Raw genomic sequence first — 27,230 nt, 5'->3', positions numbered from 1 at the left:
TTGTGAGATTTTAATAGTGCTTTTATTGTAGAAGTTGAATTTCAAAGTTTACCTTTTCTTCCCCCAAAAATAGTTGAGGTCCAGCCATTTACAGAGTAAATCGAATGCAGGATATAGCCCTTCTACAGACTCCCTTCTCCCCGCCTCCCCTCCACCCCCCTGAGCTAAGACCTCGATGTTCATGTCAGGACAATATTTGGTCCATGAGCAGTGGTTACACTGGGCCTATAAGTGAACTGCCGCGTGAGTATTTAGTGAGGACAGAGTCCCCTGGTGGAAGGCAGGCTGGAGCCCCTTGTCCACAGAACAACTCTCTTTTCTCCCATAGAATCAAGGTAAGGAGCAGTGTGAACCCAGCTTTCGGGACAGTAGGAGCAGTTAAGTCAAGAGCTACACGGTCATGTTAATTTTAAAAAATCAACGTTTAGGGGCTCCTGGGTGGTCAGTCGGTAAAGCATCCGACCGATGATTTTGGCTCAGGTCATGATCTCATGGTTCCTTGAGTTCAAGACCCGTATAGGGCTCTACGCTGACAGTGTGGAGCCTGCTTGGGATTCTGTCTCCCTCTCTCTCTGCCCCTCCCTTGCTTGCTCGCTCGCTCTCTCTCTCAAAAATAAATAAACTTTTAAACCCCTCCTCTCGTTGTAGCGCATGAAGTCTGGCAGAGACGGCAGCGGGGGCTCGCGCAGCAGAAGAGAGGGCAGTGCCAGCAGTGGTGAGTGTTTCCTGTCCTCCAGGTACGGGGCTGGACGGCCGTCTAGTACCTGCGCTTCTTGAAACAGCTTGAATAATCCAGAAATGTCTTTTGTTTGTTTGTTCTACACACAGTAAAACCTCACTTACTCTAATTAATGTTGTAAGCAGCCCTTCTGATATGGAAATGACTAGAAGTGTCAGTGGATTTTACTTCCTAAATAAGCATACCTGTTTTTGCTGAGTGATTAATTCATATTGGGTAGATGATCACAGATGTCTCTGCTAATGAGGTTTTACTGTGTTACATTTTGTCGATTTACCTTTTAAGGCAGTACCTTCTAAGGAGAAGTAAGATGGTCTTCTAGAATGCTGGCAGTCCTGAGTATACTTTTAGTGCAGAAATAGTGTCCATCTGGGAGTTAGGAGACGTGGTCCTCATCCCTGTCTTGCTCACGACAGCCATCCATCTCTGGACCCTCCACATAAGTACTGTAGGCTTTTAGCGATTTCTAAATTTGTTTGCATCTCTCAGTTCCTGGACTTTGACCACTTGTCACAGCTTTACTTACTAACAAGGTGGTTAAGTTTTCCTTCCCTTTTTCCTCATCATCAAAATCTACCTTCTCTGTCCATGTCAGGGGAGTGGGGGTAAGTTACACTTAGTAGAAATTTGGTGGTTTTAAAGAAACCAATTGTTGGGGCGCCTGGGTGGCTTAGTCGGTTAAGCGTCCGACTTTCGCTTAGGTCATGATCTCGCGGTTCGTGGGTTCGAGCCCCGCGTCGGGCTCTGTGCTGACTGCCAGCTCAGAGCCTGGAGTCTGTTTCAGATTCTGTCTCTCCCTCTCTCTCTGACCCTCCCCTGCTCATGCTGTCTCTCTCTCTCCTAGAAATAAATAAAAATATTAAAAAAAAAAAAAAGAAACCAATTGTAAAAATAAAGGCCAAATTGGGATGTGTAAATACAGGTACATCTCTCATATCCGTACTTAGCACTGCCCCGCATACGTGACCCAGGTCCGTGCCGCTACCAGCTTCATTCCCTCAACTCTTTGTGACCTAGCAGCCAGGACAGGGACAGTTGTGAGCCTTAGGTCAGGTAGGCCTTTATTTCATTCATTCACAGACATTTATTAGACGCACACCAGGTGCCAGATAAATACTGTGCTAAGTGCCAGGGACATAAGGGTGAGTAAGACACGGTCCCTGTGCGCAGGGACATTAACGTCCAGTGGGAGGACACCCAGGTCTCAGGTGCCGCTGGGGAAACGCACGTGCGTGTTCTCGCTTTCCTGGGGATGGAGAGTGTGGCTGGGACAGAGATTCTTTCCCGAGATCTGGGCTCAGCTGCCGGGTGGGTTTACGCGGTTACGACCGTCTGGGACGTCTTGTTCTAGCCAGACGGTTCAGTTCTCTGAGGATCAATCCAGCTTTTCCAGCTGAAGCTCAGTCCTCGCCTGTTTACCCTTAGGCCCCAGGGTCGCTACCCAGAGCTTCAGAACTTAGCAGCAGCCGCGTTCATCTGCGTCCCACGCGCGCCAAGGGCACTTTGCCACATCAGGGAGCAGCCGTTTACCATCTCGTCAGGCCTCCGCGGTCATGACGGGCAAAGTTTCCATGCCACCCCCTAGTGCTCACACGTCGCCTCGGTTCGGTCACCCCTGCCCTCCTGCTTTAGCGTGCTCGCTTACCTCTCTGCAGTGGGATTTAATGGGGTCCTGGGTCTGGAGGGCATGTCCCAGCGGTCTTGAGAGCTGGCGACGGCCGGCAGTGCAGGCCCACAGCCCCTGGGCCAAATGCACTGTGGGACCCGCGGGTCTGGGGCTCAGAATAGTGTCCTGGTGCGTTACCCATCTATAACCCCGCCGGGTGCGTCTCATGACCAAACACAGCTATTACCGACTGGGCTGAACTCGTGGGTAATCACTCTAGGGGTAAACAGTGGCTAAAAATAGCTTCGGGTCAAGTCAGGCTCTACGCCCACGAAGTTTACATATTGCCACCCGAAACTTGCCATTCAGAGCTCTTTGGAATTGGAAGTTGTGACGAGGGACCATGGGCTTGTGTGAACCGAAGATGTCCTGATGGGGACGAGGCACCACACGAGGCCTTGTGCATCGGTGAAGAGGAGCTTGGGAGGCCCACGGGCCAGCTCCCTGCTGCTGCTTCATCCCTGCTCTCAGGAAGCAGGCAGTCTGTGATAGGGGCCTTTGCGGGACTGAGTGTCCCTTAAGGAGAAAGTGTCTTGAGTAAGCCCTGCGGAGGCACTAAATACCTGTTAACACTCTAGGACCGGATTCACTGTCTTCTAAGGTTTTTACACTTCCCTCTAAAAATCTTAAGTTCAGGGGCACCTGGGGGGCTCAGTTGGTTGAGTGTTCTACTTCGGCTCAGGTCATGATCTCACAGTTCATGGGTTCGAGCCCCGTATCGGGTTCTGTGCTGACAGGTAGCTCAGAGCCGGGAGCCTGCTTTGGATTCTGTGTCTCCCTCTCTCTCTGACCCTCCCCTGCTCACACTGTCTCTCTCTCCCTCTTTCAGAAATAAATAAAACATTAAAAAAAAATTTTTTTAAATCTTAAGTTCAGAGGCACCTGAGTGGTTCAGTCATTTAAGCACTTGACTCTTGATCTTGGCTCAAGTCATGAGCTTACGGTTTGTGAGATTGAGCCCCACACTCAGCTGTACGCTGACAGCATGGAGCCTGCTTGGGGTTCTCTCTCCCTGTCTGCCCCTCCGCCATGCACACATGCACATGCTCTCTCAAAAAAAACCATTTTTTTTAATGTGAGACTCAAACAATAAAGTTATTATAAACAAAATTAAAATCTCAAGTTCAGAGTAACCGACCAGTTCCTCGCAGAACAACTCACAACAGTCTTACATTAAGTTCTCAGAGCCTCCCCTGGGGATTCCTAAACTTGCAGAATGTCACCAGTGTTAACCTCTAGACCTGAGCCTGAGTTACCCGGGTGTCTTCAGTTTGAAATGTGCTTCAGAAACACCGGGACCTTCTCACAGAATGCCAGGGCGTGCCTGCTCGGCGGACCCAGAGCCCAGAGGACAGTGTCCACAGCTCCACCCCGAGAAAGTATTCCCAGCACCCTGTTGTTTGCCTCCCAGAAATGTCCGCAGGAACAGGGTGTGCCTCCGAGGCCCCTGGGGTGCTGGGTCCTCCAACACAGAGACCGTTGTTCAGCCTTGCGGGGTGACGCCTGCCCAGCGATGCTCCTCACGTCACGCCGTGGCTCAGAACACGCGAAGTGCCCCACCTGGGCCCGGCACCGCCCCCACAGTCAGGGTCAGGGTAGCAAAGGAAAGACTGGCCGTGCAGAGCGCTGAGGCTGCCGGGACCTGATACCTGAGTGCAGGGAAGGAGCGGCCTTGCTCTCCAAATCCGCCTCCTGTCCTGGCCTTCACCCACTGCTGTTTTCTTTTTTAATAATTTTTCCTTCTCTCATCCATTCCATTTCAGTCCAACACAAATAGTTCTGGTGCACAAACACGCCTTATTCTCACAGGAGGGAATCTGGAGGAAAACTGTGCCTTATTGACACATTTTTACAAGCCGGGTGTGGTGTTGCTTGGTTCTCTTGGCACAAGTGTAAAGCATTAAATACTTCCTTTTCCGGGTCCTTGCTTGCATGCTTTCCCCCCTTCCGTTTGACTTTTTGTTCCTTATTTCCTGATCCCTTGAGTTACGTGGCCTCCCAGGCCTCGTCGTCTCCTCCTGCAGCCCAAGTTCCATGCCTCTTTCAGGACCGAGCTGCTTCCACCCTGACGCTTCTTCAAGAATCGTGTTTGTTGCCCTTTCTCTCCAGCCCTTGGCACATGCGCAGTGCAGGCTGCCCTGGCTCTGAAGTCTGAATGCACCCTGCATGGGTGCCTCTCTCCCTCTTTCCTTGCAGAGCACCCTGCCGCGGGCACACCGAACACACCCTCCGCCAGCTGTCCCCTGCCCCTCCGCCAGCGCCGGCCCCTGTGTGCCTGTTTGTTAGGCCCCAGTATAAACCCATGTGGGACAGGCCGTGATCTCACCCATCTTCCACCTCCACCTGTGAAATCGGGACACACATTTATATTCTTTATGTGGAAATATTTGGCACTTCATCTGGCTTAGATCCACAGGTCAGACAGTGGAAAAGAATTATTTCCTAAATGCATTCAAAAGAGGCCAGTCTTGGGGCGTCTGGGTGGCCCAGTCTGTTAAGCGTCCTACTTCAGCTCAGGTCATGATCTCACAGTTTGTGGGTTCAAGCCCCCGCATCAGGCTCTGTGCTGACAGCTCGGAGCCTGTTTCAGATTCTGTGTCTCCCTCTCTCTCTGCCCCTCCCCTGCTCATGCTCTGTCTCTCTCTGTCTCTCAAAAATAAAAAACATTAAAAATTTAAAAAACTAAAACAAAAAAGGCCAGCCTTCAGCTGCTAAAATAAATGCAGTGCCTACAACTAGATTTTTTAAAGTATTGCCCAGGAAAGAGGATCATAAGGAACTTACATATCAGAATTATTAGTTTACATGAAATAGCTATTTCTGAAATGCGTAGGGGTCCTTGAAAATTGTCCTTTTTTAGGGGCGTCTGGGTGACTCCGTCAGTTGAGCATCTGACTCTCAATTTTGGCCCAGGTCATGATCCCAGGGTCTTGGGACCAAGCCCCAAGTCAGGCTCTGTGCTGGGCATGGAGCCTGCTTGAGAGTCTCTCTCTCTGCCCCTCCCCCACTCACTCACACCTGAGTGCACGCTCGCTCTCTCCTCTCTCACGCATATAAAATTTTAAAAAAAGAAGAAAATGTTCCTTTCTTTGTGGATCAGGCTAGTCCCATTGCCGCCTTATTTTTGCTGCTGATTTGTTTCATAAGCCTCAGCGCCCATGTTCTTCGGCGGTTCCGTGACTTTAGCCTGTGTCAGAGTCCCCTGGGAGGCTTGTGAAAACAGCCTGCTGAACCCCGGGTCCGCGCTTCTCAACCAGCCTGGGCCGTGCCCGGGAGTTTGCATTTCTGACAGGGTCCCCTCTGGTGCTGATCTTGAATGAGATAACTGCAAGAGTGAATGCGATGTAGTGTACATACATTGCTGCTATTGTTACCACCAAATTTAACTTCTTAGTAGTGGCAGGTCATCAGCCTGTGGCCTCGTGCCCGAGCTCTGTCACTCCTGAGTGTATTTCCCAGGGGGGCGTGTGAGCCTGAAGCTACTTAAAATTACATGCACAGCCCGTGGAAGGGGCTCAGGGCAACGCCTGGCAAATAGTGCTGAGTACTATCATTATTATTACTGGATATAAACTGCATTGAAAAGCAGTCGTGTCTGGTTTAGAATTTTGAATATCCCTTCCAGGATTTTCAGTACTACGGTTGGTTTTTGTAGAATTAACTTGGAAGGAACTTGTTTTAACCAGTCGAAGTAGAAATGCATTACTCTTTTCAATGCCAGATTTCGGGTTCAAACAATTCGGAACAAGGCCTCCCTGAAATGAGCTCGCACAAAGAGCTGTAGGTCTCCCTGGGCGGCGTCCCTCCGCTGCGTGCGCTGAGGGCAGGAGAGGAGGCCTGGTGCGCTGCCTGCGCTGCAGGGCCGGGAACGCTCCAGAACGCATCTGCTGCTCGGGGGTGCCTGTCCGGAAACGCCTGCTCCCGGGAAGGCGTCTTCCGCTGCCTCACGGTGGCTGCCTCGTGTGACTCGAGGACGGTGCTTGCCGTTAAGGTTTCATTTTACAGTCGTTTCCGTTTACTCGTATGCGATGCGCAATAGCTTGCTTCCTGCGTTTTTTCGTTCCATTTTTAGTACGTCTTGGGTGTGCACTTTTCCTGTGAAAATGTACCTCTTAATTTTACACTAAAAATAACTTTATAATGTAAATGGATAATACGGCTCAGTGAACAGAAATTATCTTTAAGGTCAGCTTTTTGAAGAACGCATCTTTTATAAAGTCCACCGTAACCATGTTTTTATCTTTCAAACCTGAAGTTTGAAGGCAGTAGTCCAAAGACGGGTAAGTGACCAGAGGACCTTCTCACGGTCTTGCGGGCCGCGGGGGTCGCAGGCAGACGGAAGAGCCCACGCTTGGCGCCCGCCGCCTGTCGTCGAACAGCAGGTTTCGGCCTGAGGAGGTGGAGGCAGCAGAAGCACATGCGACCGGACCCAAGTTCCAAGGCTCAGGTCACAAAGTGTCGCCGGTCTCCGGGAAGAGAGACGGCGGGGGTGCGCGGGGCAAAAAAGCCCGGAGAAGCCAGAGGGGCCGAGGGGGCCCTCGTTTCTCAGGACGCCNGCCCGCGCTCTGGCACCGAAGCATCCCGTGTGTCACGTGCCGCAGAAGTCTGTGCCCGTCTGCCTGCCGGTCCCCTGCTCACCGATCACCCGCGCTGTGCTTCTGGAGCGCGGGTCGCGCGCTGTTTGTGTGAAGAGCCGGCGGCGGCCGGGCGGTGCGCGCACTGCGCCAGAGGCAGGGTGGGCAGCGCAGCAGTGACGCGCGTGCCTGGGCTCTTCATCTTGGGACCCTGAGATTTGAATGTCCTATACATTTCATGTGTCACAAAGTACTTTTCCCAGCCATTTAAGCATGTATAATCTATTCTTAGCTCACCAGAGTTCAAAAATGGGGATAGGCCAGGTTTGGCCCCCAGACTGTAGTTTGCTAATTTTTGCTCCAGGCCAGACCCCCCATGAGTATTCCCAGGGGTGACAGGGGGAGACCTGGGGACTGTCCTCTTGCTCAGAGTACTGGTTTCAGCTGCCTAATCCACCCATCCAGCTTGTGCAGTAAGATTTGGCATCCCTGGACTTCTCCGCTTAAAGCTGCCTCGGCTGCCCAGCCGCCTCCACGTATGCGACACGCGGAGTAACAGTGCATGAGGTGTTGTGTCTTCGACGTAACACGCTGCTTTCCTCTGGCCCTTAACTTATTGCCCTGCATTTGAGGTCACTGTAACTAACTCCCCAGTGTCTGTAGACCCCTTTTTCCCAAGTCACCTCATCTTACATCACCCTGAGCACGTTACTGAATCTTTTTGTCACAGTTTCCTCGTCAGTAAAATGGGACTGAAAATAGGACCTACCTAATAGGGTTATTGAGAGGGAGAGATGCGTTCATTCGTAGAGAGCACTTAAGACAGGGACACCTCGGTGGCTCAGTCGGTCGAGCATCTGACTCTTAGTTTCTGCTCAAGTCATGATCTCACGGATCCATGGGTTGGAGCCCCCACATTGGGCTCCTTGCTGACAGATTGGAGCCTAGGAATTCTCTGTCTCCCTCTCTCTCTGCTCCTCCCCCAGTCATGCTGTTTCTGTCTCTCTCAAAATAAATAAACTTCAGAAAAGAAAGAAACCACTTAAGACAGTGTCTGACACAGGTAAGCACTTGCTAAGGGTGATTCCTGTTTGACAGGGAGAATGTGGGCAGTGTCTGAAATTCCATTGTCCACATCCGGGTGTAGTGAGGGGCCACGTTCTTACCTCTGCCCAACACGTGCCCTTGGAGTTTGTTATTCTCAGCATTTTTCCTGCCACAACAGGACCACATTTATCTATGCATGAAGATATATGTCAAGTGTACCTCTGCCTTCTGTAGAGTTTATGAAAAGGGTTTTTTTCCCCTAACAAAAATACTGGAAATTGTATATACGAGTATTGGGTTTTGAAGTTACCAATTTGGAAAACTGAAAATTTATTCTAGTAATGCTGTTAATTGAAACATTCATTTAAAAAAAGTTCATGAAACTCTTCTTTTGGGATTCCATCAGAGGCAAATTACAGACAGCACAGGAAATCCAATCTAAATATTTTACTGATATATGTAATATATGCATTTAAATCAGATAAAATATATAAAACACATATATCACATATATCTGTAAAATATAGATACACATTTTATATATATACATGCGCGCGTGCACACACACACAGATGTTCCATCGGTTCTGTTTTTCTTTCCTGTCTCTCTCTGAACAGATAAGTATGGACTAAGTTCCTGACCATAGCAGTAGTCAGTAAATACCAGTTCCCTTCCACTTCTCCTTCTCCCATATGTTCTTAATATACCACGTACTGAGTTAAGCTTTTAGATATACAAAATATAGTTTTAAAAAAATGTAATACATGAGTTATCTGCTTTGCTCACGTCTTCACTGACTCCCTCCACAGCCGCCTTCAGCGGAGCGGTACCGTAGCTGTTAGTCACCTTTTCCAGCTTTGGTATATCCCTGTTAGCTGTCTTGTTGGGTAATAATACAATTAGCACAATAGAAGTAGAGAATGAGGGATAAAGTTTTTTGTCACAGAAAACATGAGAATGAGCTACATGTCAGCTGGAAATAATTCCAAGTTTAATTCTGTTCTCTACAGTTGTATCACTCTGTGGCAGTTATTACCGCCCTCCTCCACTCTGGAGACATCTGACATTACGCTTCATTGCCTAGTCTTTCAGGGAGTTATGTTGCCATTAGAAGTCCCAGAGCCTTTGGACATTTGATATAACAGCTTCTAGAGATGGTATAACTTTAAAAATCTTTCTTAATGTTTTATTTATTTTTGAGAGAGAGAGAGAGAGAGACAGCGTGAGCAGGGGAGGGTCAGAGAGAGAGGGAGATACAGAATCCAAAGCAGTCTCCAGGCTCTGAGCTGTCAGCACAGAGCCCGACACGGGGCTCGAACCCATGAACCGTAAGATCGTGACCTAAGACGAAGTCGGACGCTTAACTGACTGAGCCACCCAGATGCCCCTGGTATAACTTTTTAAAAAGAATCTTATTTTCAGCTAGAGTGTAGTAAACAACAGTAATTATACAATGTGGTTTCTTTTTGCTTTTTTATAATTTATACAAAAGTGTTAAAAGCATACTGAAATCAATAAAACAGGAAAAAATCAAGAAAATAGATATTTTGTTAGATTTTGCAAATGTGTTAAAGGTGTGGCATCATGGAAATTGTTGATAGTAACTGTTTGAGGTAAAAGTCACCCACAGCGGTAAAGGACCTGAAGGTAGTGGCCCTGTCTCCTTTCCTCTGCCACTGAGTGGAACACAGTTAAATCTCACCAGATTTTTAAAATATCATTGATGGTATGAAAGATAAATCTATATACTTATTTTTACATTATTCCTATAAATGTAGTACGGACTCAATTTTGTAAAATCTTTGCCCTAACCTAATTCCGTTTAAAGAATTAACAAAACGAAGTATACTGTTTTTCATTATCAAGACTGCCATATTCTGTGGAGTCCGCTAAGCTGCTGAGCTTGGAATAGCGTATGGTCGGAATGCATATATGACTGTGGCCATACTTAACTCATGTAAACTTCTCACAGTATGGAGAGTGCCACACTTTACATGGATCCTATGCCACAGAGGCCTAACTGTAGAATGGGCAAGGACCAGGCTGGCAATCAGGAAACCTGGGTCATGCTGATGGCCTTGCCACTAACTAACCGTGAACTCTTGAACAAGTGACTTTACCTCACCTGACAACACAGAGCCTGCTTGGGATTCTCTCTCTTCCTCTCTCTGCACCACCCCCCCCCCACTCTTGCTTTCTCAAAATAAATAACTTTTTAAAAAGTTGGTTTNTCTCTCTCCTAGAAATAAATTTTAAAAAAAAAAAAACATTAAAAAAATAAAAAGTTGGTTTCTTAAAAAAATAATAGCAATACTCTATGTTGTAAAATTTTTATTTTATTAATTTTTTTTAATGTTTATTCACTTCTGAGAGAGAGAGACAGAGAAAGAGCACAAGAAGAGGAGGGGCAGAGAGAGAGGGAGACACAGAATCTGAAGCAGGCTCCAGGCTCTGAGCTGTCAGCACGGAGCCTGATGTGGGGCATGAACCCACGAACTGTGAGATCATGACCTGAACAGGACGCTTAACCAGCTGAGCCACCCAGGCGCCCCTATGTTGTAGACTTTTAAACATCAAGATAAAACTAAATTCCTGGATTGCAGTAACATTTACAGCAGTGATATAAGTTGTAATAGAATAAAGCATTCAAAGGCCTTGGGTTTGTTTGGGAGGAGAGTAAAGATACTGATTAACCTTAAAATTTGTTAAATGTACATATTAAAATGCCTAAAGTATTTAGTAAATACAAAAATAATTGAAATGAGATGTATAGCTTCTAAACTAGTAGAAGGGAAATGTTCAAATAAACAGGTAAAATGGATGTTGTGACTCCAGAAATGTGGACATCAGAAGTTTTCCTTTTGATAGATACATAGCAGTGTAACAAAATACAGTGTCTGGAAATAGACTCAAACATACATAATCAATTAACCTTTAACAAAAGTGCAAAAACAGTTTTATGGAAAGAAGATAGTCTTTTCAACAAGCAGGGCTGGAATAAGTGGACATCCACATGCAAAAATATTAACTTTGATCAACACATTATACCATATAAAAAAATGAACTCAAATGGATCATAGCCTAAATATAAAACTGAAAACTATAAACTTACAGAAGAAAACACAGGAGAAAATCTTTGTGACTTTGGTTTAGCCAAGAATTTTTTTTTCCTTATTTTCCTTCCTCTATGATATTTTATTTATATTTATATTTTTTATATTTTTTTTATTTACATCCAAGTTAGCATATAGTCCAACAGTGATTTCAAGAGTAGATTCCTTACTGCCCCTCACCCATTTAGCCCATCCCCCTCCCACAACCCCTCCAGCAACCCTCTGTTTGTCTCCATATTTAAGAGTTTCTTATGTTTTGTCCTTCTCCCTGTTTTTATATTATTTTTGCTTCCCTTCCCTTATGTTCATCTGTTCTGTGTCTTAAAGTCCTCATATGAGTGAAGTCAGATGGTATTTGTCTTTCTCTGACTAATTTCACTTAACGTGATACCCTTTAGTTCCATCCACATAGTTGCAAATGGCAAGATTTCATTCTTTTGAATTTCATTCGTTTTGATTACTGAGTAATACTCCATTGTGTGTGTGTGTGTGTGTGTGTGTGTGTGTTTGTACACCACATCTTCTTTATCCATTCATCTGTCAATGGACAACAATTGGACTCTCTCCATACTTTGGCTATTGTTGATAGTGCTACTATAAACATTGGGGTGCATGTGCCCCTGTGCATCAGCACTGCTGTATCCCTTGGATAAATACCTAACAGTGCAATTGCTGGGTCGTAGGGTAGTTCTATTTTTAATTTTTTGAGGAACCTCCATACCATTTTCCAGAGTGGCTGCACCAGTTTGCATTCCCACCAGCAGTGCAAAATAGATTCCCCTTTCTCTGCATCCTCGCCAACATCTGTTGTTGCTTGAGTTGTTAATGTTAGCCATTCTGGCAGGCGTGAGGTGGTGCCTCACTGTGATTTTGATTTGTATTTCCCTGATGATGAGTGATGTTGAGCATGTTTTCATGTGTCTGCTGGCCATCTGGATGTCTTCTTTGGAGAAGTATCTATTCATGTCTTTTGCCCATTTCTTCACTGGGTTATTTGCTTTTTGGGTGTGGCGTTTGATACATTTTTTATAGATTTGGGATACTAACCCTTTATCTGATATGTCATTTACAAATATCTTCTCCCATTCCGTCGGTTGCCTTTTAGTTTTGCTGATTGTTTCCTTCGCTGTGCAGAAGCTTTTTATTTTGATGAGGTCCCAATAGTTCATTTTTGCTTTTGTTTTCCTTGCCTCTCGAGACATGCTGAGTAAGAATTTGCTGCGGCCAAGGTCAAAGAGGTTTTTGCCTGCTTACTCCTCGAGGATTTTGATGGCTTCCTATCTTATGTTTAGGTCTTTCATCCACTTTGAGTTTATTTTTGTGTCTGGTGTAACAAAGTGGTCCAGGTTCATTCTTCTGCATGTCACTGTTCAGTTTTCCCTGCACCACTTGCTGAAGAGACTGTCTTTATTGCACTGGACATTCTTTCCTGCTTTGTCAGAGATTAGTTGGCCATATGTTTGTGGGTCCATTTCTGGGTTCTCCATTCTGTTCCATTGATCCAAGTGTCTGTTTTTCTGCCAGCCAAAGATTTCTTAAGAAATGACATTAAAAGAATGATCCATAAAAATTTTTTAAATGGATAAATTGAACTTCATTTAAATTAACTTTTGCTTCTTAAAAGGCACTGCTATAAAAGTAAAAAGGCAGAATGCTGTGTAGCTCAGTTAGTTAAGCATCTGACTTTTAATCTCAGCTCAGGTCTTGAACTTAGAGTCGTGAATTCAAGCCCCACATTGGGCTCAATGCTGCATGTGGAAATTAGTTTTTAAAAAAAGTTAAAGGCAAGCCAGAATAGAAAATATTTGCAATACACATATCTGACAAGGGACTAGAATATAAAAAGAGCTCTTACAACTTAATAGTAAGTAGGAAAACGACTTTTTTTTTTTTTTTTTGGATCAGGAAAATATTTGAACAGGCACTTTACTGAGGAAGGTATATGGATGACCACATATCTGATAAGGGTTAATATTCTAAAATATATAAAGAACTTCTACAACTCAATGACAAAAAAAAAAGATTTTAAAATGGGCTGAAGAACAACTGAATAGACATTTTTCCAAAGGAGGCATACAGCTGGTTAACAGACACGTGAAAAGGTGTCCAACATCACTAACCACCAGAATCACAATGACTTACTGCCTCACACCTGTTAGAATGACTGTCATCAAAATGACAAGAGCTAATGAGTGTTGGCAGGGATGTGGATAAAAGGGAACCTTGTGCACTGTCGATGGGAAGGGGAGCTGGTGCAGCCACCATGGAAACAGTGTGGAGACTCCTCAGACTTTTAAAAATAGGGGCGCCTGGGTAGCTCAGTCGTTAAACATCCAACTCTTAGTCTTGGCTCAGGTCATGATCTCACAGTGTGTCCGTTTGATGATCTCAGTTCAGGTCGTGATCTCGAGGTTCATGAGAGTTCAAGCCCCTAGTGGGTCTCCGTGCTGGCAGTGCAGAGCCTGCATGGGGTTTTGTCTCCTTCTCTCTCTGCCTTTACTCTGCTTGCTCACTCTTTCAAAATAAATAAACATTAAAAAGAGAGAGAGAGAGAGATCTGCACTTCCATATTCATTGCAGCATTTTTCACAGTAGCCAAGATAGGGAAACTAAGTGTCTGTCAGCAGATGAAGAGATAAAGAAGATGTAGGTTATATATCCAATAGAATATTAATCAGTCATGAGAAATAAGGAAATCCTGCCATTTCCAACAACACGAATAGAACTTGAAGGCATCATGCTAAGTGAGCTAAGTCAGAAAAAGACAAATACTGTTTGATATCACTTCTATGTGGAATAAAAAAGCTGACCTTGTCTGAAAAGAGAGTAGAATCATGGTTACCATCGTTACCAGGGACAGAGGGAGATGTTGGATACAAACTTCCAGTTAGGAAATAAATAAGTTCTGGGATCGAATGTACAGCTTTGTGATTACAGTTATAATATAACTGTATTATAGGGGTGCCTGGGTGGCCCAGTTGGTTAAGCGTCCAACTCTTGATGTTAGCCCAGGTCATGATCTCACGGTTCGTGAGTTCAAGCTCCACAGCAGGCTCTGCACTGTCGATTTGCACTGACAGTGCAGAGCCTGCTTGGTATTCTCTCTCTCCCTCTCTCTACCCCTCCCTTGCTCATGCTTGCTCTCTCTCAATAAAATTTTTTTAAGTTTATTAAAATTTTTTAAAATATTGTATTATATACTTAAAATCTGCTAAGATCTTAAATGTTCTCATTGTAAAAAAAAAAAAAAAAGATACGGGGCACCTGGGTGGCTCAGTCAGTTAAGTGTCTGACTTCGGCTCAGGTCATGATCTCACAGTTTGTGGGTTCGAGCCCCACGTTGGGCTCTGTGCTGAAAGCTCAGAGCCTGGAACCTGCTTCTGATTCTGTGTCTCCCTCTTTCTCTCTGCCCCTCCCCTGCTCATGCTCTGTCTCAAAAACAAATAAACTATAAAAAATTTTTTTAAAAAAAGATACTATGTGACTGTGACATGATGGGGTTGTTAACTAGTGCTGTGGTAGTAACCAAATTGCAGTGTATGTGTGTATCAAATCGTCACCTTGTATGCCATAAACTTACACAAGGCTATATGTCAGTCAAATCTCAGTAAAGCTGGGGTGGGGTTAATCTCCATAATATATGAATGTCAATATCCCCCCCCCATTACCTCCACAACACCCAAACATCCACTCATTCTCTCTACTGCTAGAGATACTGTACAGATTTACTGTTATTCACAGAGATTTAGGAAGGGCACACATATATCCCCAACATTCTTGGAACAATGCACCATATTTAGTATTTAAAATAAACTCTAAGTTATCAAAGCATTTAACAAAGGGGGCATACAAATGAAAAATAAGCACATGAAAAGGTGGTCAATCATGAGTCATTGGGGAAATGCAAATTAAGACTAGATACCCAGGAGAGTGACTAAAATTAAAGACTGTCTATACCAAGTAATGGTGAGGATGTGGGGCAATTGTGACTCTCATTCACTGCTGATGAGAAGGTAAAATGGTACAACCACTGTAGAAAGTAGTCTTTTTAAAAATTAGACATACACTTAAACCATACTACGGAGCCATTCTACTCCTAGGAATTTACCCAAGAGAAATTCAAGTATGTGGCCACACAAAGACTTGCACACAAATATTCGTAGCAGCTTTATTTCAAATAGCCCCAAGCTGGAAACAACACATAAGTCATCGACAGGGGACTAGATAAAGTGACATGTGTGTACAGCTCCACAGCGGCTCAGTGGCAGGACAGGGACAACAAGGTGGCCGCACCTCTGCTGAGTCCGATGCTTGTGGCCGGTTATCTGCGACTGGCAGTGGGGCCCGGGGGCACCTGGGCGGCTCCGTCGTTAGCCTCCAACTCCTGATTTCGGCTCAGGTCGTGATCTCCCGGTTCATGATCAAGCCCCAGGTCAGGCTCTGCCTGTGCTGACTGTGCGGAGCCTGCTTGGGACTCCCTCCCTCCCTCTCTGCCTTTCTGCTGCTTTGCTCCCTTTCTCTCTCTAGATACACATTTTTAAAAAGTGATTTAAAGAAAAAGTGAGACTTTGAAATCTCTTACTGTTGTTGTGTTACTACATTTTCTTCTTTCTCATCAAACTGAACTTCTTTGTTACGTGCCAGCAGTCGAGGCGGTGGTGTGTCGGCCCCTCCCTTCGCGTGCGCGGCCCCTCCCTTCACGTGCGCGGCCCCTCCCTTCACGTGCACGCGCGGCTGCTCCCTTCACGTGCGCGGCCGCGTGCGAGGAGCAGTGATACTTCTGTGGGCGATGAAGGTGGACGGGCTGCCGAACCTGATGTNTTCTCGTGCGCCGGGCAGGCCTCGAGGCTGTGGAAGCTCACGCGCAGGCCGTGCACTCGTGGTAGTCGCGTCATATATTGGTTGCTCTGCTGTCAAGGTGCATATATAATTGTTCTAGCTTCCTAGTGAATTGGCCCTTTGATCATTATATAATGTCCTTCTCTTGTCTTTTTGACCATTTTTGGCTTCAAGTCTATGTTTGAAATAGGTATGGACACTCCCGTTTTCTTTCAGTTCCCGTTTTCATGGAATATCGTTTTTTATCTATTCACCTTCAGCCTAAGTATGTCATTATATTTAAAGTTTGTCTCTTATAAATAGTATATAGTTGGGGGTTTTTTCCCCATCAGCCACTCTGTGTCTTTTTTGGGGGGGAGTTTAATCCATTCACATTTAAAATAGTTACACATAGGGTTACACAACTTCAATCACCTACAAAAACTTTACTCCTTTACATTGTCCCATCACTGTGTTATCCATGTGACAAATTACATCTTTTTATATTTGTATTCTTTAACATATAGCTATTTTTATGCTTTTATATTCTATACCTGAATTTAAAATGATTTATGTGCTACTATGACAGTATTACAGGATTCAGTGCTTGTGTCTATATTCACCTTTACAGAGAGCTTTATATTTTCGTGTGATTTCCTGTTCCCATCTAGTGTCCTTTTGTTTGAACTTGAAGGATTCTGTTTAGCAATTCATATGAGGCAGAACTAGTGTTGATAAACTTCTCCAGCTTTTGTTTATCCAGGAAAGTCTTTACTTCTCTTTCTTTTGAAGGACGGGTTTTCCCAGATATGGTATTCTTGGTTGGCAGATTTTTCTTCCAGTGCTTTGAATGTATCATCTCACTCCCTTCTAGCCTACAATGTTTCTGCTCTTAAATCTCATTACTGTATGCTTGGTCCCGTGTTTATGATGAATTAGCTTTTCTCTTGCTGGCTTTAAGATTCTTTGTTTTTGAATTTTTAGTTTGATATGTGTCTCAATGTGGTCCTTTTTAGGTCCATCCTATTTGGAGTTCTTTGAGCTTCTTGAATTTGGATATTCATTTCCTTTCTCATATTTGGAAATTTTTCATCCATTATTTCTTCCGATAATCTCTCTGTTCCATTCTTTCTCTCTTCTCCTTCTGGGACTCCCATAATATGTATAATGCTTCGTTTATGCCCTTGATCTGAATTTTGTCCCAGAATTCTCTAGGCTTTCTTCACTTTTCTTTATTCAGTTTCTTCTTCATTCTTCTGATATAGTAATTTCAAATGACCTATCTCTGAGTTCACAATCCTTTATTCTGCTTGATCACATCTGCTTTTGAACCCTTCTAGTGAATTTTTCAATTCGGTTATTGTATCTTTCAGCTCCAGAATTTCTCTTTGGTCCTTTTTTAGTTTCTATCTCAGTTGATAGTTTAGTTTTGTTTATGCTTCATGTTCTTGACTTCATTTATTGTCTGCCTGTGTTCTTTTGTGGCACACTGACCTTATTTAAGACAATTATTTTGAATTTTTTGTCAGGTAATCAAATCAATAGATCTCCATTTCTTCAGTTTCTGAAGATTCATTTTGTTTCTTTCATTGGGCCATGTTTTCATGTTTTTCTGTGATTTCTTCATTCGAAGAAACAGCCACTTTTCTCTGGTTTTGCGGGGCTGGTGTGTACAGAGAATACTGTCACCAATCAGCCCCACTAGAGACTATGGGAGTCTTAAAAGTTTTTAGGGTATGCCTCTTATCTCAGCTTCTACCTGTAATTTCCCAAATAGGTTTCAGGATTTATAATCTCTTGCTTCCTCTGGTGTCCGCCTGTGAAGCTGCAACATCTCCAGCAGTGCAGTAAGCTCTCCGCAGCCGTTCAAGGTGTGCCAGCGCCGCGTCGGTGCGGAGTCCCGGAAAACCGGGCCCTCGGGACTCCCCCACCCCCTCCTACAGCCGGAATATCGGATATATATTCCTCTTTCCTCTTTCTCTGCGGGGGAAGAAGCCGTAAACTGTGCCGGCTTCTGCGTGCGGTCGTGCGGTGGCGGGAGGTCCTCGGTGCTACAGCCACCCCACGAGCTCTCCTGTCCCCCCAGAGCGTGCTGGTCCCTCGGCAGCACCCCAGCTCAAGAAAGACCCAAACCAGCGTCTCGGGCAGTGCCCTGGACATATGCTGCCCCCTTCTTTCCCCCTCCCACGGGAGAGTCTGCATGCTGGGCCTTCTCCCAGCCCGAGTGATGCCAGCTTGCGGTTGGGGCTGACGCAGCTCACAGGCTTTTCTTACCTGTTGCAAGGCAGTTGTTCTTGGATTTGAGTTTTCCTGAGGTACTGCAACTTCCCAACTGGTTTCTGGAGTTCTCATAAAGGCCTTCGGGATTGTAGACTGTCACATTGGTATCTTTGTGAGGAAATAAGGTGTGAGGCCTCCTAATCCGACCCCAAAGTTGTTAACCGCTGCTATACACTACTACATTAATCTCGGGAAATGTGTTCATTTCACTGTCTAACCTAATATTTTTAAAATCTTGATCATTTTAATAGGCAATGTTGAATCTTACATTTAGAATTATATGAAGATTTAAGTTCTGTAATACTTGATACCCACAAAAGAAGTAATGTAGCACTCTTCAGTTACTAGACATATAAAACTAAAATTAATGAAGCCATCACAAAACATTAGCACCAGAACATTCCTGCTCTGCCCACCTGTGTGCTTTCCCCCTGCCTTCCCCACGGGCAACCACTGTGAGGGGTTTTTTTCTGCTTTATATATGTTCAGGTTTATACTTTTTTAGTTTCTTGCCTTTTCACATACAATTTTATCAGGTGTGTAAACATTATATTTAATTTTGCTTGTTTTTTACCTTTCTAAAAATGGTGTCAGTCAGTATGTAGTGATCTGACTTTTTTTCACTTAATATGTTTTTAAGGTTATACTTATTTTATTTATACGTTTAAATATTTTTATGTTTATTGACCAGTTGTATTGTTTTCTTTGGGAGTTGTATATATACATTGTCCATTTCATAGGGGTATTATTTTTTCTGGTATAGGTAAGTTTCAAGAATCCTTATGAATTCTAAATGCATATGATTCTAAGGTTTTCCTTAATAAAAATAAAAGTATCATTTGGAAGTTTTAATGTTAATTGATTGATAATTCAGATAATTGATCTCCATATTCTTCTTTTGGGAAGCTATGTTATGTTAACTTCTCTCTAGGAAATAGTAATTGTTATTTGTTGCTGTACTGAAATAAGTATAATAACTTGTTTTATTATTTAGGCATAAAACCCCACCTAGACTTACAAATGCTTATTGATCCGTTTATACCTGCCCGTGCATGGTAGTGTCACTCTTTGAAATTGATTGAAAATGATGAAATAAGGACATTCACAATATATACCTGCTCTGGTGTTTATAATAGGAAATGTTTAAAAACTGTTTTCCTGGGGCGGGGGGGCGGGGGGGGGGTACCTGGCTGGTTTAGTCGGAGGAACACATGACTCTCAATCTTGGGATCATGGCTTCGAGCCCCACGTTGGGTGTAGACATTACTTAAAAATAAAATGTTAGGGGCACCTGGGTGGCTCAGTCGGTTAAGCGTCCGACTGCAGATCAGGTCATGATCTCACGGTTCGTGGGTTTAAGGGAAAGAAGGAGAAACAATGGGGCTAGAGGAGTGTTTCTTTAAAAAATATGATAGACATTTAAGGTTAAGAATTACTACTACTGCTTCCTACTAATGTGAGCGTTCAGCCCTGTCTGAGAATCTTCCGTGCTCCGGACTGCAGGGCCCCCAAGGGCAGCCAGCCCGTATTTGGATGCTACCGTCCTTTTAGGTTTTCCTCTTCCTGAGCCAAAATCGGATCTATCCAGGGCACAGCTAATCCTGAAGAAAGGGACTACATGGTCCAGGTCATCTCCTACCTCTTCTGCCATTTTCCATTTGATGTGAGTTTAGGGCCACTCAGCAGCCTTGATAATGGGGTTGATGATACAGCTCATACTGATCCTCGGGCCTCCTCTTTGTCGTTTCTCCAGCGGCTCTTTGTGCTTTACTAGGTGTATTCATCAGCTGGTCTCTAACTTCTCACCAGTGAATCTATAACACTGAAATCTGTAACTAAGCATCCCTGTGAAAGATACATAGACAGAAAGACTACTTTTAAGTGATGTTCTGTCTATGTTATAGATTCCCAAGAAGCGATTTCTTCTAAGTTTCAGAAAACAAGAATTCTATCCCTCAGAAGTTGGCTTCCAAATGAAACCTGTTTCTTGGCAAATAAGTATACTTAAAGATTCATAATGTAGTGTTGTATTTTCTCAGCGTGTTAAATGCATTTTTATCTTTGTGTTTTCAGATAGTGGCCAGAACTGTAGTGCCAGTAGTAAAGGTGAACGACTAAGTGCCAGACTCAGAGCTTTACCTGGGACAGATGAGCCTTATGAGAGTAGCTGTAACAAAGAAATAGGCAAGTGCTGGTGCCCCCGCCCACTTCCCACAGGCAGCCAGGTCTGGAGAAGACTTGGGGAGACGCCCGAATGCGTACTTGGGCAATAAGAACTGTTTGTACACACACAAAATTTTATGATTTGGAAGAGCATTTCTGTTCACTCAAGTCAGTGTAGATTATGAGACCAACCGGTTTCACATTTGTTCTGTTTTTTTCCTCTATTATTCTAACATAACAATTTATTTTGAAACCTAGATGTCTCCTATGTGGATCCACTGGGCCCTCAGATAGAAAGACCAAAAACTGCAGCAAAAAAAAGAATCGACGACGATGATTTTGCTGATGAAGAGTTAGGAGATGATTTGCTTCCAGAATGATACACATTCAAACTGTTATTTATTAAAGGAAAGAAATTGCCTTATAAGATAATACTTATATGAAGCTTTGGAAAAAATACCCAAATTTTAATTTTGAACACCGTCAAAACTTTAAATAAATGTATTCTGTTCTATGAGGTGGGTCTAAGCTTTGTTTTACATGGAATAAAGACTTGTGAAACTAATACTTCAGGCTAATGACTTCCTTACTCTTGAAAACATTGACCATAGTGAGAAATACGTGTTGCAACACCGCCTAGTGCCTGCGTACGTGTAAGTAGTGAGTGTGTTCACAAAACTGTACTCTTAGTACTGGAGTGTGTGCTAATATTTTCTGTGATTTCATTAAAAAGAGTGTTAGCAATGAAAACACTACATTGATTCCATGGTTCTCAGCTTGTCATATTTGGTGCTAGGACATATCATTGATGAATCTTTAGTTACACTGAATTACTTGGAGTTTAGAAACTGTTAAGTCTGGGGCGCCTGGGTGGCTCAGGCGGTTAAGCGTCCGACTTGCTTTCGGCTCATGTCATGATTTCCCAGTTCGTGAGATCGAGGCTGCCATTAGGCTCAGTGCAGAGCAGAGCCTGCTTAGGATTCTCCCTCACTCTCTTTGCCCCTCCCCTGATCACATTCTCTCTAAATAAATAAACATTAAAAAAAAAAAGAAACAGTTAAGTCTTTGGAAGTTTGGCTTCATGGGGGTTATAATACTATTAAAAACAGTTTTGTTTTTGAGGCAGTACAAAGTTGAGTGAGAGAAAATCTAAGCCATAACCCTATTGCTCTTTTCCGTATTTCCTTTCTACCTTCAGTCCAGTCGCATGTACCAGTAGCACGGAGTAAGTCCCATTCTTGCCTTGGGGTTTGGGTTGGCAGCCAGGACTCCCTGCATTTCTCTTTAGCAGTGTGTTTGGCTGATCAGTAATGTCCAGAGGAATTGCAACGATGGGGAGGTCAGAAGTGGGTCGTCTTTAAAATTCACTGGACAGGGTGGACCTATTCATCGTACTTCACATTGTCTCCACGATGTGCACACTACTGTCAGGTGCAGGAAGAGGGAAACCAAAATTAGATCACAGTCCCCTCTCCCAAGATCTAATGGGGAGGCATTCAACACATACACCAAACACCTATGTGCGAGATGCGAGGGATACAGCAGTGAACAAGACAACAAGGTCCTGCCTTCAAAGAGCTTAAACTCTGGTGGGGAAGAAAGACAATAAATATATATTTGAAAGGACTTCAGATGTTGCTAAATGCAGTTAATAAAATGGGGTAATGTAATCGTGATGGTGGTGGAGGGAGGGACTCATTACAAAAAACTTTTTTAGGGGCACCTGGGGGACTCAGTTAAGCGTCCAACTTCGGCTCAGGTCATGATCTCGTGGTCTGTGGGTTTGAGCCCAGCATTGGGCTCTGTGCTGACAGCTCAGAGCATGGAGCCTGCTTCGGATTCTGTGTCTCCCTCTCTCTCTGCCCCTCCCTCTCTCTCCAAAAGTAAAAACAAACACACAGACAAAAGTTTTGTGCAAGGAATAGGAATGATGTGATTTGATTTAACCTTAGAAACTGGCAATCGCACTAGGTGCCATGAAGACTAATTGGCAGCTGGGTAGGTTGGAGGGCAAGGGAAAGGCTGGAACTACTAGTAGCCTGGGCAAGAAATGAAGACCAGGTTTTTAGCAGTAGAAATGAGAGTTGGGGGGCGCCTGGGTGGCTTAGTTGGTTAATCGTCCGACTTTCGCTTAGGTCATGATCTCGCGGTTCGTGGGTTCGAGCCCCGCGTCGGGCTCTGTGCTGACAGCCAGCTCAGAGGCTGGAACCTGTTTCAGTCTGTGACTCCCTCTCTCTCTGACCCTCCCCTGCTCACGCTGTCTCTCTCTCTCTCTCTCTCTCTCCTAGAAATAAAATAAAATAAAATAAATTTAAAAAAAACGTTAAAAAAAAAATCAGAAGAGGTAAGGGCTGGGGACGTAGGGTGGGGAACCCTCAGTGTACAGATAGTGTTAAATACCACTGCAACTGAATGAAATCACTTAGGGAAATTGAGAACAGAGAAGCCTAAGTGACCGGCCCTGGAGGTCAAGAGAAAGGAAGTCAGCAAAAAAAAAAAAAAAATTAAAATTTTAAAAAGTTTTGAAAAGACTGAAAAGAGCAATAAGTGATGTAGGAGGTTTCACATTTGGGGGAGTGGGATTTCCAGGTTTTTTTGTTTTTTTTTTTTTTCTAGGAGAGAGAGAGACAGCGTGAGCAGGGGAGGGTCAGAGAGAGAGGGAGTCACAGACTCTGAAACAGGCTCCAGGCTCTGAGCCGGCAGTCAGCACAAAGCCCGACGCGGGGCTTGAACCCACGAACCGTGAGATCATGACCTAAGCGAAAGTCGGACGCTTAACCAACTAAGCCACCCAGGCGCCCCTGGGATTTCCAGTTCTAAGGAGGATGCAGTGGGTCAGGTTGGGCCCGTGCTCCTACTGTAACAACTAGCGGGGGGGTGGGGGCAACAAATCATTGCAAAAATCATGTTTAAAGTCACTGGAAAGCTGTGGAAGCAATAAAGCTAAACTAAAATTCCAGACTGGAAAGATCTCTTTCTAGCAGATGTGGTGATGCTGGTTGTCTTCACCTTGTCAGCTTTGCGCTGAGAACTGGGGTTGGCCCTGGAAAAGGGGCTCTGCCAGGGAGAAGAGAAGCTAGCAGAACTTTCCAGTGGCTGTGTGGCTGTGGCTGGCACAACAAACTAAAAACTTAGAGAAGCTCCAAGTTTTAAAGGCCCAAGAAGATTTAAAGTTAAATCCCCCATAATCTTAGGGTCCTTAGGAGACAAAGTCCTGCTGTGGGGAAGGGCTTTCCACAAATACACAGTTTGTCTACCCTCCAGACACTTGCTGTTTTGTGAAGCTGTGGGGCAGGAGGCTGATGATCTAAATTCAAAACCTCCAGGGGCTGACTTGACCATCTTGCCGTCTTTCACAGCTGAGGAGACAGATCTGCCAGGCTCTCAATCAAAAGCGTGGAAGACAGACATGAACCAGGGCGGGACTGGCTTACAAAAACTGCAGCCCAACCCCCGCCCAGCTCAATCCCTGACTGCACTGACATCATTCGTCTGAGATCATCTCTGACTAGCTAAAGAAAGAACTTTCTCTGGTAACAATGTCATTTGTAGCCTCTTATATATAACATCAGGCATACAGTAAAAAATAAAGATCAAGAAAATGGCCAACAAGCATAAAATATAAAACATAAGTAAAAGCAGACCCTCAGATAATCAAGATAATGGAACTATCAGATGGGCTTTAAAATAAAGCCCATGACTAGTATATTAAAACAGAAAGGATGGACAAAATGAATGAAAAGATGGAGAATTTCAACAGGATATTGGAATCTAGGAACAAGAGTCAAATGAATACCCTAGAATTGAAAGATACCATATTTGAAATTATCTTTTTGGATGGATTTAACAATATGCTAGACACAACAGAAATCAGGATTAGTGAAATGATCATTAGAAAATATCAAAATTGAAGCACAAGTCAAGTAAGAATAGGAAGAATAAAGCAGATGACAAGAGATATTTTGGACACAGAAGTTTACATAAGTGTAATAGGAATCTCAGGAAGAGAGGAAAGAGAATAGAGTAGAAACATTTAAAGAGATAGTGTCTAGAATTATCTCAGATTGATGAAAGGCATCAACCCACAGATGTAGAAAGCTCAGTGAACACAATAAAAGTAGAGTCAAAAAATTTTTTAAAACTACACCCTAGAGATATACTCAAATGGTAAAAACCAAAGACAAAGAAATGCTTTAAAATGGGGGGGGGGGAGGACACACCCTCTTAGAGGAACAATAATATGACTTAAGACTGCCTTTTCCATAGAAATTATGGAACCAAGGGGGTGCCTGGGTGGCTTAGTCGGTTGAGCGTCCGACTTTCACTTAGGTCATGATCTCACGGTTCATGGGTTCGAGCCCCGCGTCGGGCTCTGTGCTGACTGCCGGCTCAGAGCCTGGAGCCTATTTCAGAGTCTGTGTCTCCCCCTCTCTCTGACCCTCCCCTGCTCATGCTGTCTTTCTCTCTCTCTCCTAGAAATAAATAAAAATATTAAAAAAAAATTATGGAACCAAGATTTTACCATAGAAATTATGGAACCAGAAGACAGTAAGAATGACATCTTCAAAGTGCTGAAAGAAGGGGCACCTGGATGGCTCAGTGAAGTGTCTGACTCTTGATTTCGGCTCAGGTCATGATCTGATGGTTCATGAGTTCAAGCCCCACATTGGGCTCGGTGCTGACAGCGCAGAGCCTGCTTCAGATTCTCTCTCCCTCTCTTCATGCTTTCCCCCTGCTCACGCTTTATCTCTCTTTCACACATAAATAAGTAAATAAAAATTAAAATAAATAAATAAAGTGCAGAAAGAAAAAACTCTGCCAACCAAGAATTCTATAACAGGGAATATATCTTTCAAATGTTAAGATTAAAAACTTCTCAAAATTTAAGAAAATTAATTACCATAAGACTACCTCTATAGGAAACACTTTATTTCTACAGGCTAAAGGAAGATTACCCTAGAAAGAAGCATGAAAAGTACCAAACAGTAACTGCTTAAAACAACAATAGGAATGATTTGTGGGGGTTTAATATATATATATGATATATAATATATATATATTAAAGACCATAGTTGCCCAAAGATTAGGAGAAAATATTAATCAGATGGCTCTAATATTACTGTATTGCTCAGATAGTGGCAGGCTGTAACAAACCAAAGATACATACTGAAGTCTCTAGAATAACAACTGAAACGAAAGAATATATGATTAAAAACCTAAGAGAACAACTAACAAATATAGAAAGAATGATAGAAAATCACCATCTTGCAACCACCACAATAGTAACTGATTCAAGAATCAGTTGTTCTAAAGCAAGTGGAGAAAGTTTGATGAGAACAGTATATTTACACAGCCCCAAAGAATCTCCCCACAAATTACTCATAAATTACAAGACGGGAAAATCCTACTTTGGATAAAGTTGGTGGACACCCTTGTGGCCAAAAATAGCATGACTAATAATGAGACAAATTAACACCATATGCCTCCCGATGGGATGTTCTGAGATCACCCAAGATGTCTTAGCTGATATTCTTCCCCAAAACACCTAATCTGGACCTGCCCATGAGGAAGCATCCCATATTGAGGGACGTCCTCAACATCACTGGCCTGAACTTTTCAAAAATGTTAAGATCACAAAAGACTAAGAATGTCAGAGAAACTGCTCCAGATTGTCTCTCTAGAGACAAGTCAACAAAATGAGTGCATAGTCCTCATTCAAATCCTGGACTGGGGTAAATTTGAGCTAAAGGGCACTATAGAGACGGTTGCATGTGAATAGGTCTATTAGATAATATGACTATTAACTATAAAATTTCCTGATTTTGATAATGACACTGTGGTTACATAACTGAATGCCCGTCCTCCTTAGAAATACATCCTAAAGTATTTTGGAACAAAGGGTCCTGATATCAGGAAAAGTACAATGATAAATGTGGAGAAATGTTAATAATTAATGGACTTGAGTGAAGGGTATATAGAGGTATTTGTACTTTTCTATAAACCTGAAATTATTTCAAAATAGAAGTTTTTGAAATGAAGGACAAAACATAATAAAAGTACTTGATTGATCCCAAAAAGGCAGAAAAGGAAAAATAAAGGAATAAAGAACAGATGGACAAATAGAAAACAAGTAACAGGATTAAACCCAATTATATTAGTATTTACACTATATTGGTAATTATAAAATAGTAAACCCAATTATATGAATAAATATATAATTAGTAAATGCTAATTATATTAGTAATTGTTACATTATCAAATACAGTAAATGTAAGATTACATTTTCTAATTAAATGACAAAGCTTATCAGACTGGATTAAAAATTAAGACCCAGGGGCCCCTGGGTGGCTCAGTCGGTTAAGCATCTGACTTCGGCTCAGGTTATGACCGCATGGTTCATGGGTTCGAGCCCTGCGTCGGGCTCTGTGCTGCCAGCTCAGAGCCTGGAGCCTGTTTCTGATTCTGTATCTCCCTCTCTCTCTGACCCTCCCCTGCTCATGCTGTCTCTCTCTCTCTCTCTCTCTCTCAGAAATAAATAAAGCATTAAAAAAGTTTTTTAAAAAACCTAAGAACCAGGGGTGCCTGGGTGGCCCAGTCAATTAAGCATCCGCCTAACTCTTGATTTTGTTTCAGGGCATGATCTCACAGTTCATGAGTTCAAGCCCCAAATCATACTCTGCACTGCAGAGCCCACCTGAGATTCTCTCTCTCTCTTTCTCTCTCTGTGTTCCTCCCCTTCTTGTTCTCTCTCTCTCTCCCCTTTCTCTAATTAAATAAATAAAAACTTTTCAAAAAAAATTTTTAAAAAAGACCCAACTACCTGTTACTTA

General features: G+C 43.5%; 1 protein-coding gene across 7 annotated transcripts in view; it reads left to right on the top strand.

Annotated features, from left to right (window-relative positions):
- IFT88 (intraflagellar transport 88) overlaps nucleotides 1–20,965 on the top strand; it is a 121,714-nt gene extending 100,749 nt beyond the window's left edge. For 6 of the 7 annotated variants that reach the window (XM_077745381.1, XM_077745380.1, XM_077745383.1 and 3 more), the window contains 3 exons: nucleotides 649–715; nucleotides 20,311–20,421; nucleotides 20,659–20,965. In XM_077745381.1, the coding sequence (XP_077601507.1) occupies nucleotides 649–715; nucleotides 20,311–20,421; nucleotides 20,659–20,780 (300 nt within the window). In that variant the 3' untranslated portion in view covers nucleotides 20,781–20,965. The remainder of the gene's footprint in view (nucleotides 1–648; nucleotides 716–20,310; nucleotides 20,422–20,658) is intronic. The other variant, XM_077745382.1, reaches the window with a different exon arrangement.
- The last annotated feature ends 6,265 nt before the right edge of the window (nucleotides 20,966–27,230 follow it).

This window comes from Crocuta crocuta, unplaced genomic scaffold (genome assembly GCF_008692635.1).
Source record: "Crocuta crocuta isolate KB4526 unplaced genomic scaffold, BGI_CrCroc_1.0 scaffold258, whole genome shotgun sequence".
Taxonomy (NCBI): Eukaryota; Metazoa; Chordata; class Mammalia; order Carnivora; family Hyaenidae; genus Crocuta; species Crocuta crocuta.
The sequence above is the reverse complement of the archived record's forward strand: the minus strand, read 5'-3'. Positions and strand labels throughout refer to the sequence as shown.